Below are 15,481 nucleotides of genomic sequence, written 5' to 3'. Positions count from 1 at the left end.
CGCCGCGTGGAGCGCGCTAGCGCCCCATTGTAACCTCCTCGCATAAAACACGGGCCGATGTGGCCTTGTGCAGAGGACCGCCACCACAACCGCGAGCGCTCACGGACAACCCCGGCACCCTAACCTGGCGTGGGCAGCGACAGCGGCTCGCAGAAGTCCCCGCACACAGCCTTGTTGCAGGCACGCACGCGCACGGTCAGGTAGCTTTGCTCAAACACCAGCCCTGGTGCACGTACGAGTAGGAAGAATAGGAAAAGAGAGACAGAGGGAGAAACAAAGGGAGGCGAGAGAGGGAGGAGGGAACGCCTGTGTAAGAGGCTGCTGTGAGAATGACGCTTTTCATTTGTGGGAGAGTCTCTCCATAGGGCAACCAGTGGGTGAGCGTTCATGGGTTATCAGTGAGTGTGTAGATGAGTGTGCATGGGTACCAGTAATCATGTGTATGTATGAGAGTATGTGGGTACCAGTAATGGTGTGTATCTGTGACAGTATGTGGGTACCAGTGATCGTGTGTATGTGTTACAGTATGTGGGTACCAGTGATGGTGTGTATGTGTGATAGTATGTGGGTACCAGTGATTGTGTATGTGTTACAGTATGTGGGTACCAGTGATGGTGTGTATGTGTGATAGTATGTGGGTACCAGTGATCGTGTACTCCAGTTCCGTGAGGTCTTCCACCGTGGTCCAGGCTGGGGGGTTTGGCCCCCGGGGCGGCGGGGGCCCTGCCCGCTCCGCAGCGACAAACTGCAGCACAAAGCGCTCCACCTGGCCCGAGTCCTGCTGGGGCGGCTGCCACCTCAGTCTCACCGAGTTGTCCACCACAACACAGCCGGCGACGTCAAACTCTGGCATGCCCGGTACTGAAACGCGCACACACACGTACAGACACACACGCATCGTTTGGCACAGGCAAACTGCATGCAAAATTCACGGAATCAACTTTTTCCATGAATTGTGAGACCGGCATCCTCACCACATACGAGAATAACACACGCAGGCTTTCTGACTTGGTATTATTTGTGGTTCATGATTTATGACTCCTGTATTCTGCCTATTTGCCCAGAAAATCCTCACCGAGTCTCAACTCTTTTAGGAGTTTCGTAGGAGGGGCCAATGTTGCTGTGTATGATCCCAAGTGAGTAATTTGCAGGTAATATTTTTGCATGGGGACGTTTCGCCATTACCAGTTACATTGCATATTTTTTTGGGCAATGAGAAGACACCAGACAACCCAGAAACTCACAGAACAGGGGAAGAACATACAAGCTCCACACAGAAAGTTACCGGAGGTGGGAATCAAACCCAGATCTTTCCTGCTAAGGCATGAGTGGTAACACTGCACCACCCTGCTACCAAGGAAGCCTAACTTGATAAACTATTCAGTTTCATTGCTGTATCCAGAACCATGCACCGGTGACAGCCACAGTCCGTTACTCCGTCCAGTAACGGACACAGGAGCAGAGTCTGGTTACGCCTCCCCGATTACAGCGGCTACAGCATGACCCCCAGCGTTCAAAACGTTCATCAAAGCATGCATCTTCCATATACATCACACAATGATTCCCTGTATAGCCTGCAACACTGTTGAGGAAAGTGCTGTTAGCAAGCACCTATAAAGGCCGACACGGCACACCACGCCCGGCCGCCTTTGTATCCCCAGTGACGATATTTACACACTGCACTCGGTACTAATTTGAGGCTGAGTCAACCTAGGGGAGGCTTAGGACCGGTTCAGTTAATCGTCACCGGTGTTGGCCGTAAGCGGGAATCGAACTCGGATCGCCGGGTTCATAAGCAGTGCACTAACCGCTACACTACCACTCCCCACAATACACACTTAAACGCACACACACATCAGCACACACCTAAACCCACACATATTCTTGGTTCATCTTCTTGGTTCTTTCGGTAAATTCACGTAGAATGGAAATAAAATAATAAAAATGAAACAATAAAATAAAATTCTCACGACGTTTTGGCCACAACACAAGTAGCCTTCTTCAGGTGAATGTCCAGAAGACAGCGCTTGAGTGAACATTGCTAAGCATGGGTCGCGTCTTTTAAGCTGTGTGGGCGGAATTAACAAATGAATTAGCATGTCACCCAGCACCACCACCGGATCGGAGGAGGGTGGCGGCTGGGCAGACAGAAAAGGAAGGTAAAAGAGCAGCCAAGGTGTGCTGCTCTGTCCTGTGTTGCGTTGTAACTCTGCTATAAACTGGACTACTATACAGTACAATATTATACCTTCCAATCTAAACTGCATGGTATAATTCTAGATTTAAAGCTTTCGTGACTGCAAGGATCCATACTCTTTGGTTCTATTCGGTAAAGTCACGTAGGTTAAAAATAAAACAAAAAAAATCACGTTTCGGCCACAACACAAGTGGCCTTCATCAGGTGAAGGGACCAGACTGTCTAGAGGACAGCGCTGGAGTGAACACAGCCAAGCTCAGACCGCGACCTTTAAGCTGTGTGAGAGGAAACAGAGCGCCTTGACAAAGGAATTAGCATAAAAATTTGCATTTAATTGGTGGACTTAGCATGATGAATGGTGTAGAGGGGGTGAACATGTGCAGGTCGGCGAGGGGGGGAAGGGAGGGGGGAGTTTACATATTGATGGTGTGAAAAGGGAATTTAAGCAGCTGCAAAAGTTTGGGATACCACTACTTGAAAAAAAATATACTGTACCATTGAAAATTAGTTTAATGTTTGGTTTGATTCAGAACATCTTTCCAATGGTTGCTTAATGTGAAACCATCCTCTCGGTTGAAATTGTGTCTGTGTTTGTAAATCTGAATTGCTTCGTGAACAAATCTCTGATAAAAACCCGTGGGTTTGCAAAGAACCTTGGTATCGGAGAAAATTATATCGTGATCACCCACAGTGTTGTAACAGTGATCAGCTACGGCAGAAGAATTCGTTCTGCCGTGTTTCAAATCTGATTTGTGCTCACGAATTCGGTCAGAGACATGTCGTTTTGTCTCCCCGATATAGCAGTCACCACAGGTGCAGATCAATTTGTAAACTCCGGGGTACTGTAAGTCAGGAATGACATCCTTCACGGAAGGGATCAGGTCACGGATTTTGTGTACTGTATTGAACCGGACCAGGATCTTGTGTTTGTTTAGAATTTTGGAGATCTTTTTATTAAGGCCTGCTATATATGGTAGTGTGATGGTTTTGATCGGAGTATCAAGTGGTTGTTTCTGTATGGAGGGAGAAACAGCTTGGCGGATGGTACGGTCAGAGTATCCATTCCTTTTTAGGGCCAGATGTACATGTTTTAATTCACTGGTCAAGTGGTGTTGGTCCGAAATGCAATGAGCCCTGTGGTATAACGTTTTGATGAGATAATTCTTTTGCATCGGGTGGTGGTGGGAATCAGGTTTCAAGTAGGAATCTGTGTGGGTGGGTTTCCTCTAGACAGAATGTCCCAATGAGCCATCAGGTCTCCTCTCAAACAGAACATCCAAGAATGGCAGATTGCCATCTTTCTCCACTTCCATGGTGAATTTGATGGCGGGGTGTCTGGAATTAATGTGGTCTAGGAAAAGGTTCAAAGCCGGGAGGCCATGTGGCCAAATGACAAAAGTGTCGTCTACATATCTCTTCCACAGGGAAGGTCTGAGGGTGGAAGTCTGGATGGCGTCTGATTCAAATTTCTCAATGAAAATATTGGCTATCACTGGTGACAAGGGGGATCCCATGGGGGTACCCTCATTTTGTTTGTAGAAGGAGCCATTCCAAGTAAAGTAGGTATTGTTGAGGCAGTGCCTAACCAGTGCAGGTGTATCGGGGTCTAGTCCATGTTGGACCAAATTTTCAATTATTTCAATGGTATCAGGTACTGGGACCTTGGTGAACAAAGAGACCACATCGAAGCTGATAAGGATATCGTCAGGGGACAGTACAACGTCTTTGACCATAGACACCAATTGGGCCGAGTTAAGTACTGCTGAGGCGGTCTTGCCAGTGAAAGGCAGCAAGGTATCCGACAGAAAACGGGCGAGTCTATAGGCAGGGGAGTTGATCGTGGATACGATAGGTCGTAGTGGGGTGCCTTCTTTATGAATCTTGGGAAGACCATATAATCTAGGGGGTCTTGCAGCAGAAGGTTTTAGGGAGGGACGTTTAGTTGGGTCGATTAGGGAGGTCAAACTTGTGATGATCCTGTTGGGTTTTATCGCTAGGCTATTAGTAGGGTCATTTTTGATTTTTGAGTAACTTCCATCGTTGAGCAGATTCTGGATTTTGTTGTTGTATCAATCTTTATCCATAATTACAGTAGCGTTGCCTTTATCGGCTGAGAGGATGACTATATCACTTCTGTTTTTTTAAATTCGCGAGTTCAGAGCGTTCATTTTTGCTGATGTTACTAATGGGTTTCTTAGCATTCTTAAGAATAGTGGCTATTTCAGCTCTCGCAACGTCTGCTTGGATGTGTCCTACGCCTTTGAGGGCTACATCGACCTGAGAGATGATATCATCTACTGGTATGTGTTTTGGGGTGACAGCAAAATTCAGCCCCCTAGCCAGTACTGTTTTCAGATTGTCCGAAATCGGGGTGCTACTCTGATTAATGACAATTTTGTTGACGTCTAGTTTTGTTATATGTGGAACTGGGTTCTCCGATAAGTGGTTGAATTTAGAAATCAGGTTAGCTTTACATTTGACTGACAGTGAATCAGCAGAAGAAGCAGTCATGTTGTCTACGCGATTACAATCAGAAGGTGACATTTTTTGTGTTAACATTAAATGAGCTTGTAGGAGAGTCCTGTCTAAAGTATCGAGTTCAAATCGGAGAAGCCTTATCCTCTCTGAGATTAAAGATAGGCTGGCCTTAAACAGAATCTGTTTAGAATTCGGAGAAGATACAGCAGCAGAAGTGAGTGTGAAAGCGATGGGTATTACCTTGTGATCGCGGCATCTTTTGAGGAAAGTCAGCGTCTCGATGAGCTGTGACTTCTTGTCCCGTTGTCTGTTAAAAGCTCTAACAGATAGGTGAAAGCCCTCCCCGTAGAGGTTATCAATTCTAGATTTAAAGCTGTCGTGACTGCAAGGATCCATACTCTTTGGTTCTATTCGGTAAAGTCACGTAGGTAAATCTAGAATTGATAACATCTACGGGGAGGGCTTTCACCTATCTGTTAGAGCTTTTAACAGACAACGGGACAAGAAGTCACAGCTCATCGAGACGCTGACCTTCCTCAAAAGATGCCGCGATCACAAGGTAATACCCAAACTTTCGCAGCTGCTTAAATTCCCTTTTCACACCATCAATATGTAAACTCCCCCCTCCCTTCCCCCCCTCGCCGACCTGCACATGTTCACCCCCTCTACACCGTTCATCATGCTAAGTCCGCCAATTAAGTGCAAATTTTTATGCTAATTCCTTTGTCAAGGCGCTCTGTTTCCTCTCACACAGCTTAAAGGTCGAGGTCTGAGCTTGGCTGTGTTCACTCCAGCGCTGTCCTCTAGACAGTCTGCTCCCTTCACCTGATGAAGGCCACTTGTGTTGTGGCCGAAACGTCGTGATTTTTGTCGTTATATTTTTTACCTACGTGACTTTACCGAATAGAACCAAAGTGCATGGTATAATATCATATCCATAGACAAAATTCCACCTTTGAATTATACAATGCGTTACTATACACTACCCGATACTTTAGACTATAAAGTATTAGACTTGTAACATTACAGTCTTATTCTATCAACCCTACTATATACCACACTGCTGTATATTCACTACACAATTACGATACTATATATTGCCTTATGAATTATGTTAAACATTACAATGTTATACTATTATACCACATGCTATAAACCATACCATTGACCGACGTGTGAAAGGTATTAAGAGGCAGTGCCAGCGAATGGACTGCGGTCTGAAGGTCACCGTAAAATACAATCAATTAAGAACAGACATGGTTTATAACATCTTTCCAATGGTTACTAAGCCAGAATCCATCTTCTCGGTTGAAATTGTCTCTGTGTTTGTATATGTGGATGGCCTCATGAACGAATCTCTCATGGTAGCCGGATGGCTTGCCAAGAACCTCCGTCTTGGAGAAGTCAATGTCATGTGAGCCCACTGAATTATAACAGTGATCTACCACGGCTGAGGAGTTAGTCCTACCGTGTTTCAAGTCTGCTTTATGTTCACGGATGCGGTCCGAGATATGTCGTTTGGTTTCTCCAATGTAGCTGCTACCACAGAGGCAACTTCGTTTGTAAACGCCCGGGTACTGTATGTCTGGAACCACATCTTTTACAGACGGAACCAGATCACGGATTTTATGTACTGTGTTGAATCGGACCTGGATCTTGTGTTTATTCAGGCTTTTGGAGATCTTTTTTGTGACCCCCACAATGTAGGGTAAGGTGATGGTTTTGAATGGCTCAAGAGGATCCTTCTTCATGACTGGGGTGATGGCTTTGCGGATTGTGTAGTCGGAGTAACCATTACCTTTGAGAGCTTGGTGTACGTGCTTGAGTTCACTAGCAATGTGTTCCTGGTCGGATATGCATTGGGTTCTATGGTATAGAGTCTTGATGAGGGAGTTCTTCTGGGACGGATGGTGGTGGGAATCCGGTTTTAAGTAAGCATCCGTATGGGCAGCTTTCCTGTAGACAGAGTGGCTCATTGAACCATCAGGTCTCCTTTTACTGGTAGGAACGAAGTTGTAAACTGAGTGTACCAGCCTGCAATAGATTAATGTGTCCGTCCATCCGTCCGTCCGTCCCCTTTCAATACTTTAACGAAGTGAAATCTCGTGCTGTTGGGTGTAATAAAATTGCGCAAAATTCCAATATTCCTACCAGCCCACCCTGCAGGGACCTGCTAATTAGTACATCCAAAAAGGGTAGCTTGCCATCTTTTTCGACTTCCATGGTAAATCTGATGGCTGGGTGTATGGAATTGATGTGGTCGAGGAATTGGTCTAGAGCAGGCCGGCCAAGTGGCCAGATGACAAAAGTGTCATCCACGTACCTCTTCCACAAGGTCGGGCGTAGAGTGGCAGTCTGGATGGCGTCAGCTTCAAATTTCTCCATGAACACGTTGGCTACCACCGGAGATAGGGGGAGCCCATTGGGGTGCCCTCAGTTTGTTTGTAGAAAGTTCCATTCCAGGTGAAGCATGTGTTGGAGAAGCAGTGTCTCACCAGGGGGGGTACATCAATATGCAGTCCTTGATGAACCAAGTCTTCAATGATTGCGATGGTATCAAGTACAGGAATTTTAGTGAATAAGGGAACCACATCAAAGCTGACAAGTATGTCGACTGGGGACAGGGAAATACCCTTGCTTGTCGATACCAGGTGAGTAGAGTTTAGTACCACAGAGGTGGTTTTTCCAGTGAAAGGTCGCAGGATATCAGACAGAAAACGAGCCAGTTTGTAGGTGGGGGAGTTGATAGTGGAGACGATGGGAAGAAGGGGTGTAGTATCTTCTTTATGTATCTTTGGAAGGCCATATAATCTTGGTGGTCTGGCCGCAGAAGGTTTCAACGAGAATTGTTTTGTTTGATCAATTAATGTGGTATAATAGTATAACATTGTAATGTAATGTTTAACATAATTCCTAAGGCAATATATAGTATCGTAATTGTATAGTGAATATACAGCAATGTGGTATATAGTCGGGTTGATAGAATAAGACAGTGTAATGTTACAAGTCTAATACCTTATAGTCTAAAGTATAGGGTAGTGTATAGTAACGCATTGTATAATTCAAAGGTGGAATTTTGTCTATGGATATGATATTATACCATGTAGTTTAGATTGGAAGGTATAATATTGTACTGTATAGTAGTCCAGTTTATAGCAACGCAACACAGGACGGAGCAGCGCACCTTGGCTGCTCTTTTACCTTCCTTTTCTGTCTGCCAGCCGCCACCCTCCTCCGATCCGGTGGTGGTGCTGGGTGACATGCTAATTCATGTTAATTCCGCCCACAAGCTTAAAAGACGCGACCCATGCTTAGCAATGTTCACTCAAGCGCTGTCTTCTGGACAGTCCTGTTCTTTCACCTGAAGAAGGCTACTTGTTTTGTGGCCGAAACGTCGTGAGAATTTTATTTTATTGTTTTATTTTTATTATTTTATTTCCATTCTACGTGACTTTACCGAAAGAACCAAGAAGATGAATCCCTGCAGTCACGAAAGCTTTAAATCGAAATATTCTTGGTTCGAAAGAACCAAGAATATTAATCCCTGCAGTCACGAAAGCTTTAAATCAAAACCCACAAATGTCAACATGCGCATACATCAACAACAATCTTAATTTTCCATGAACTGGCAGCGACATCACCACAATGCTTGCACCAAGACTAAATTAAATTTCAGTCTGTCACTTGAAGTGAGGAAGACAGGAGGTCATGGGACAGACCCAGTTGGTTTGAGTTGACTGAGTTGACTGGTATATGCACCATCTGTGCTTCCCAGTGCGCCACCTCGATGCTTTTGTCTGCCAGGCGGCCCGCTCATTGTTGCAAGCATCGGTCCTCCGAACTATCACCCATGCAGACACAAGCACTCATGCACACAGATGCACGCACACAGATGTGTGCACATAGTCACACGTTCACGCAGCAGCACCCTCATCATTCCCACCGCCCAGTGCCCACCAGGCAGAAACGTGAGACCCTTGAGACGATCCCTCTCTGGGGAGAAGTCCACCATCAGGTGATTCATGCTGTCCGAGACTTTAGCCTTGAGGGACAGACGGAAGGCGGGCGCCATCGTCACCCTGGCAGCAAGGGCACACGCAGCAGCACTTCACTTCAACTTGACAATGATGTTGGTGAGGACTTTGTTTTTAATAGAGCTGAACTCATTTACTCAGATGACTTACATCGCACCTCATCTCAAATATTGAAAGGGGCATCTCCAGTAGCAGTTGCCCCTGTGGGCGCAAGGTTACTCAGAATCCAGCCTGCAAAGAGGCATCAGTCTACCAGTCGGGGGTGATGATTGCTTCCTGTGTGTGATGCTAATTGTGTAATGTGGTGTCATGTTTCGAATTTGCCAAATCTTCACTCCGACGCTAGCATACAATGAATGGCCAACTCGTGCGGATGTCGTCAGGAAATGTTTAATGTTCAGTGTGAAGCAGGCGGCATGTGGTATTACTACGACTGTTACACCGGCAGTATTAACCAGGGTGGCCACTGGGCTCCTGCAATTAGTGGTGAACGCATGACCGCTGGGCCACGTCACCTCCCCGAGATGCAAAACATTGCCCACAGATCACGCAAGTCAAATATACTCAATTGGTATTACACGCTGTAGAAATGATCGCCCTCCTACCGCCAAACCAAATGCCCACTTGCATGCAAGTGTTCCATCACCTTGTGCCACACATGGACAGCTGGCATTGGGGGTTGCCTTAGAATTATTTGGGATGAGTCTTGACAAGATCTATAAGCAATGGCGTATAATAGACTATTAAAGAACTACATGCTACATTAAAGCACAGACCTTGTCAAAGTTTAATTGGAACCCGATATAATTTTAGAATTTACACAGCATTTCTGCCATTGTCAAGCCTGGGAGTGCTAAACGGTCTCGCTGCTTGCGCTCCGAGTGCACACTTGGGCAGCGGTTCCCACCCTGCAGTCCGCGCAAGTGTCACAGATGCTCCAATTTACTGCCACAGAACACGGGAACATAAACTGGGCATTGCACAGCTATTCAGATTCTATCCAAGATCAATCAACATAGCCGCTGGCTCTTGACTGAATATGCCGATTGCTGATGGTTACTGAGCCTAGTTTTCACTTGTAATTTTTTGGGGGTGGTTAGGCCACAATGATCTAATCAAAATTGTGTAGTTAAGGACCCTCCACCACCCAACACAACCAAACAAATTAAATTATAGTGTGTGCAAGTATTTAATGTGCAAACTGTGATCATTTCAGCTCACTCACCGGTGAGTTGAAGATCAACTCTCATAAACAAATTCAGCAATTAAATACGAGGTTTTAATAAAAAACAAAAGCTATTTGTGCAGCGGTCCACGATCACTGTCAGAGAGCCAACTGCGGTCGGTGGATCCAGGAATGTTCAACAACCCGCCGCGCGAGAGGCAACCGCGTGTGAATGGAAAGCGTGGCCTCATACGGAGCGGATGAGCCCGGGTTAGTGCAGCAATCAATGTGGGTACGGTACCTATCCTTGATCTGCTTGGCAGCCTTGTGCGGCGCAGGAAGAGAGAGAGGAGAGGATGTTAGCCACATGCAAACCGGCCCAGGGCACGCAGGCAGGGCCCCACAGGGCCCCACAGGGCCCTGCAGGGGCAAGCAGCAAGGTTAGTGGATGCCAGCGCACTGGCCACCGTTACCACACGCGGCGGTGCTCCCCAACGCACAGCTGTGGCCGACAAGAACCATTTCCGTAAGCACCAAATCCACACAAGACAACAAGAGCCAAACTCACCACGAGGCCGAGCAAAAGAGTTAGGAAGTTACGGCAGAAATCGGTCAGATGCCACACATGGGGGGTGGGCACACAGCACTTGTCATGATAGTGTCATGATACACAGTGACATGATACCCACAGCGAGATGATACACAGTGTCACAGAATGCGCAGTGTCACCGTGCGCGTAGTGTCACGGTACACGTAGCATGCATTGCGTTACCTCACATTCACGTTGGACTGGCGTAGTAGCTCTGCACGTTGGCATTGCACGCACAACATTAACCCCTGCTGATACCAGCAGCCTGCCACTGTAGCAGACCCACGGCTGCACCCGCGCTCGCGCCACCTGCAGCCGTACCTGACAGAACTTGTCATCGTCAGCAACGTTCAGGGTCTCACTAGCAAAGTCCATGAGCTCTGCAGACCCCTCCAGGGCCTTGACACATGCTGCTAGTTGACCCTGTACAAGTGCACACACAAACACACACACACGCACGTGTACACACACGTGAACAAACGTCCCCTCTCACACTGCAACTCGCTGCGTGCATCTCCTGCGTGCCCGTGTGCCACTTGCTCTGCCCTCCTCCTCGTCCCAGTTACCACACAATCAACAATCAGACGAGGCGCCTGCTTCTGTCCCTTGTCGGTCCCCCTGCACAAAAGATACTCTCCAATTTTCTACACATCCCCTCAGCCACACGGCCTCCTTCTGGTAATGCATAATCCCAGCAGCATTGGTTCAACACAAGCAAACTCTGGACTGGTTTGCTGTTCAGTGTCTTATTAGCAGTCAGGCTTGCTCAAACCAAAGCCGGTGAACTGCCATTTATTTATAGGCAAATATCCTCTCTGTTAAACATGGATCCTATTCTTTGGGTCTTTAGGTAAAGCCACGTAGATAGAAAAAAAATTAACAACAATATCACGACGTTTCGATCACAACACAAGCAATCGTCATCAGGTGAAAAATATAGTGGGAGAGCCGCTGAGGCAGGAAAAATATATAGCGGGGGAGCTGCTAAGGCAGGATGTTATAAAGGTTTGAGATGGTTGTCGCCCAAGGGTATATGGGCGGGGCTAGAGATGAAATTTGCATGTAAATGTAAAATCGGAGATAGCTCGGCTAGAACCACCACCACATCGAGGAAAACAAGAACGGTAGTTGTGCTAGTGAATGTAACTCAGAGATAAGGATCCTCGTTCAACGCAAAACTGTTTAATGGAATACTTACATTCTCCACAATGATACCAATTATATTATTCTGCAACACTCTCATCTCACCTCGTCTCACCTTCTCCTCCCCTGTGCCACACACGCTCGTTGAAACGTGCACTCACCTGCAGCTCGTGCGTCTTGTACAGCTGCTCCTGTTTGATCTTGGCCGCCATGTTGGCCTTGACCTCGGCGAGCAACGTGAACAGCGACTCAAACTCCTCCTCCAGCTCCGTGAGAACGCGGCCAGAGTTCTCCTGTGGGGGGTGAACACGGGGGGGACACACGGCACGGGGGGGGTGGGGGACACACGGCACCGTGAGAATGGGGCCAGAGTTCTCCTGTGGGGGGTGAGCACGGGGAGGACACACGGCACGGGGGGGTGGGGGGGACACGGCTCTGTGAGAATGGGGCCAGAGTTCTCCTGTGGGGGGTGAGCACGGGGAGGACACACGGCACGGGGGGGGTGGGGGACACACGGCACCGTGAGAATGGGGCCAGAGTTCTCCTGTGGGGGGTGAGCACGGGGGAGAAACGCGGCACGGGGGGGGGGGGCACGCGGCACGGGGGGGCACGCTGCACGGGGGGTGGCCGCGCAGCATAGGGGGTGGGGCCACGCGGCACGGGGGGGTGGGGACACGCTGCAAGGGGGGGGGGGACACTCGGGCAACTTTATTTCATTTAATCAGGTGAGAACTCATGAGGTCAGGATAGTCTCATCTGTAAGATTTACCTGGGTCACCAAAATAATAGAATCACGAACGTAAAATAGACTACAGCGATGAAGCCAATAGTCGAACAGAGACAGTGAAGTAGAAATCGGCGCAAAAACCAGCATGTTACAGAATATATTGACAACGATGATGATTATTAACATGTCCTGTAATAAGTTGTCTCGGACAAATTACTCGAAGTGCAGTGAAAGGGAGGAGAGTGGCGACTTGGTTAGGCATCCCCATACACGCGGCCATGTGTGCATGGACAGTATATAGTTTACTTATTTTTCAAATACAGACTGAGAACGGGCCCAAAACGTCCAGTGACCAGCAAAAAACAGCAGTCAAAGTTGTAATAAATAAGGGTTGGCAAGTTTCTTGAATTGAGCAAGGTTATTAGTGACTTGAATACCTTTCCTATACTTAGCACTTTCGGCTTTTGTAATGTTTGTTGTTGTAACTTTACTGACCCGCCCCTACTGGGCCATCTGTGACAAAGAGCTTTGTAGCTCATCAGATTTCTCCAGGATGAATAAAGATTCTGATTCTCATAACAGCTTGAGAATCGAGATAAGTTTGTGTCTCAGCCTCTCCACACGCACACTGTACACTGACCTCCAGACCACGCAGAGCTAACTTGATAGACTCCATGAAGTTCTGGATCTCCTCGTTCTTGGTAGCCAGAGTTGTAATAATCCTATGCAACGCATCCTGCAGGCCCAGGGACAGCACAGCACGAGTTTGAACGGGTGAGGGAGGGACGGGGGCGGAGGGTCGAGGGAGGAGACCTGGGCCCCTTGACTGCATCGCCTCCTCAGGTCTCGTTAAAGCGACTTTTACGGTAGAGCCAGACTCATTACTTACACACAGCATGCATTGCATTACACCAGTGCTGCCCAACGCGTTGCCTGAAGAAGAGTTGCACCAGAAAAGTGCGCAAAGTGCGGAGAGACGTCTGCTTGTATTTGAATTAAAAGACAGAGGAACACGTAGATTATTGAATGTATGCAGGTTAATTACATCATCCAAGCTATGTGTACTAAGACAGGGTAAGTTGGTTTGGCCAGAACACGTTGCTAAAAGGGACAGGCTGATGGTCAAGAATAATCATGTGGTAGCTGCCAAGGAATAAAACGGGTCTGGGAGGGCATCCACTGCCGAATACATGGAGCAATACAAAACGTTAATGTGCAGTTGCTGTACGTATGTTGAACTTCTTTCGCACCGTAGGTAGCCAACTGTGCGAATCGGAGGTACTGGATGGATTGTTGCATCGCAGGATTGTAGGAGGCTGCGGAGGTTGGGGAGACCTTCATCCAGCAGTGGATTGATCATGACTGATGAGGAATTTGAAAAACATATGCAAGTTTTAAAGTACAAATATTTTATCTGGCATCTCATAACCTGTCTCAATAATGTTCCTGTTGTGCTCCTCACGGAGCAATCCGCGCAGAACATGACGCGTTATAAATCTCAGATTGTTAAATAATCCGTCGGGGTGCGAGGAGGAAGTTATTTCTGTGCATTAAAAGAAAACGCCGTGCACAAGCCCTAGAGTTGGAGCATCTCGAGTACAAGGTGTGTCCCAAGGTGAAGCAGCAGCCACAGCAAACACGCCACGCGCAGAACAAGTCAGGAAGGAGGTGAGCATGGCAACTGAGTGATGTGCTGCGCAGAGTGGGTGGCGTGCAACAATGGAAGATAGGGAAGCAACTTGGACGTAAGGAATAGGTCAGGTGAGGGTTGTAGATATGGAGAGGATTGGGGGGGGGGATTGCCTAGACCAGCAATGGAATGGCCTTCACGAGTCCAGTGACTAAGGCCAGATTGTGCCATACTATTAGGGCGGCGGTTCTATTGCTCTGTGCCAGTCTGAAGGTATTTGTGCGAGTCGATGGTTCTCGGTGTGCGAGTCTAAGAGCAGATGGTGGGAGGCTGTCAGGGCAGATCTTGGAGGTCGCCGTGCGTCTCCGGTGCAGCTGCTACGGGATCTAGCGCAGGGTGGACGGCGTTTGCGCTGCTTTGGTCGCAGCTAGCTGCTTTGGTCGCAGCTAGCTGCTTGCTAGCTGTGGGGATTGCGGAAGAGGAGGCCATAGAGCTCTGCGACTAGACACGAGCGCCGTGGCGGGCCGCACCTCGCCCGGCCCCAGTTTGCGATGCCCGTGAGAACGCCTCTCACGAGCGGGCTGCCCCCGTTTTGTGTCAATAGACACAGCACGGGACGAACGCGTGAGACCCGAGACAGCATCGCCGAGTCTCACGACTCTTTGTTCAGGAGGGTCCTGCCAAGTTTGTCGCAGTACAGTACTTGTGTAGGGGGCGATGTCGCTGCAGCTGCGATACCAGTTGAACCCATTTGCAGAGTGAGGATTGGGGACTGGGCCAATGCCGTTGACACTGCGTATCTTAACACCATCATTGTGGCCTCGTGCGTGGGGATTGGAACAAGACAATGAGCGAGCAGACAGCGGCCTCCTACTGCACGAATCTCTAAACGAGAGCGAGACCCGAGCCAGTGCCTGCTTGAATGACAATAACTCACGATCACAGCGGGCGGGGAGGGAGATGCGGAGCCGATATGAAAGATAGGCGAGGTGCGAGATGTGAGTCAGAGATGAGAGCAACGTGAGAGTGAAGAGATATGAGAGATAGAGGGCGCGGAGAGAGATGAGCGGCGGATGATACGGGATGTGAGCGGGCAATGTGGGGGAATGATTGTAGACGTGAGAGGGAGACAGAGGAGGTTGATGGAGACAAGGTGGGTGGAGATGAGAGACAGAAGTGGAGGTTGATGGAGACGAGAGACAGAGAGGGGACGAGGTGTGAGGAGCCGCACCTTCTGGGCCTCCATGGTCGCCTCCTCCTCCTGCAGCGTCTGGGATGTGCGTGACGTCATCTCGCACTGTGACGGTGACGTCAGCGCGGCATCTAGTGACATTGCGTCATCGCTTTATGAGCTAAAACTATAAACATGTTTTCCTTTTACCGGGTAAGGTCCACTGAGATGTAGACCTATTTTTCAGACGAGTAATAGCTCAACGAAGTGGCTTATCATGTGGAAATGTAGAGCGGCCAAATACTCTAAACTAGTGATGTTAATTTTAAATGTGGAGGGGAAAAACC

At 48.2% G+C, this 15,481-nt stretch overlaps 1 protein-coding gene across 3 annotated transcripts in view; it reads right to left on the bottom strand.

The window, feature by feature from the left end:
* The window catches only part of LOC116942126 (fibronectin type III and SPRY domain-containing protein 1), a 24,755-nt gene extending 9,274 nt beyond the window's left edge, over window positions 1-15,481 (bottom strand). For 2 of the 3 annotated variants that reach the window (XM_032953734.2, XM_032953736.2), the window contains exons 1-8: window positions 15,195-15,480; window positions 12,974-13,069; window positions 11,768-11,899; window positions 10,785-10,886; window positions 10,176-10,198; window positions 8,633-8,754; window positions 643-861; window positions 125-223 (exon numbers count right to left, since the gene is read on the bottom strand). In XM_032953734.2, coding sequence (XP_032809625.1) covers window positions 125-223; window positions 643-861; window positions 8,633-8,754; window positions 10,176-10,198; window positions 10,785-10,886; window positions 11,768-11,899; window positions 12,974-13,069; window positions 15,195-15,296 — 895 coding nt within the window. In that variant the 5' untranslated portion in view covers window positions 15,297-15,480. Of the gene's footprint in view, window positions 1-124; window positions 224-642; window positions 862-8,632; window positions 8,755-10,175; window positions 10,199-10,784; window positions 10,887-11,767; window positions 11,900-12,973; window positions 13,070-15,194 lie in introns of all 3 variants that reach the window. The other variant, XM_032953735.2, reaches the window with a different exon arrangement.

This window comes from Petromyzon marinus, chromosome 13 (genome assembly GCF_048934315.1).
Source record: "Petromyzon marinus isolate PM22_M1 ecotype Great Lakes invasive population chromosome 13, UKy_Petmar_22M1.pri1.0, whole genome shotgun sequence".
NCBI classification, from domain to species: Eukaryota; Metazoa; Chordata; class Hyperoartia; order Petromyzontiformes; family Petromyzontidae; genus Petromyzon; species Petromyzon marinus.
The sequence above is the reverse complement of the archived record's forward strand: the minus strand, read 5'-3'. Positions and strand labels throughout refer to the sequence as shown.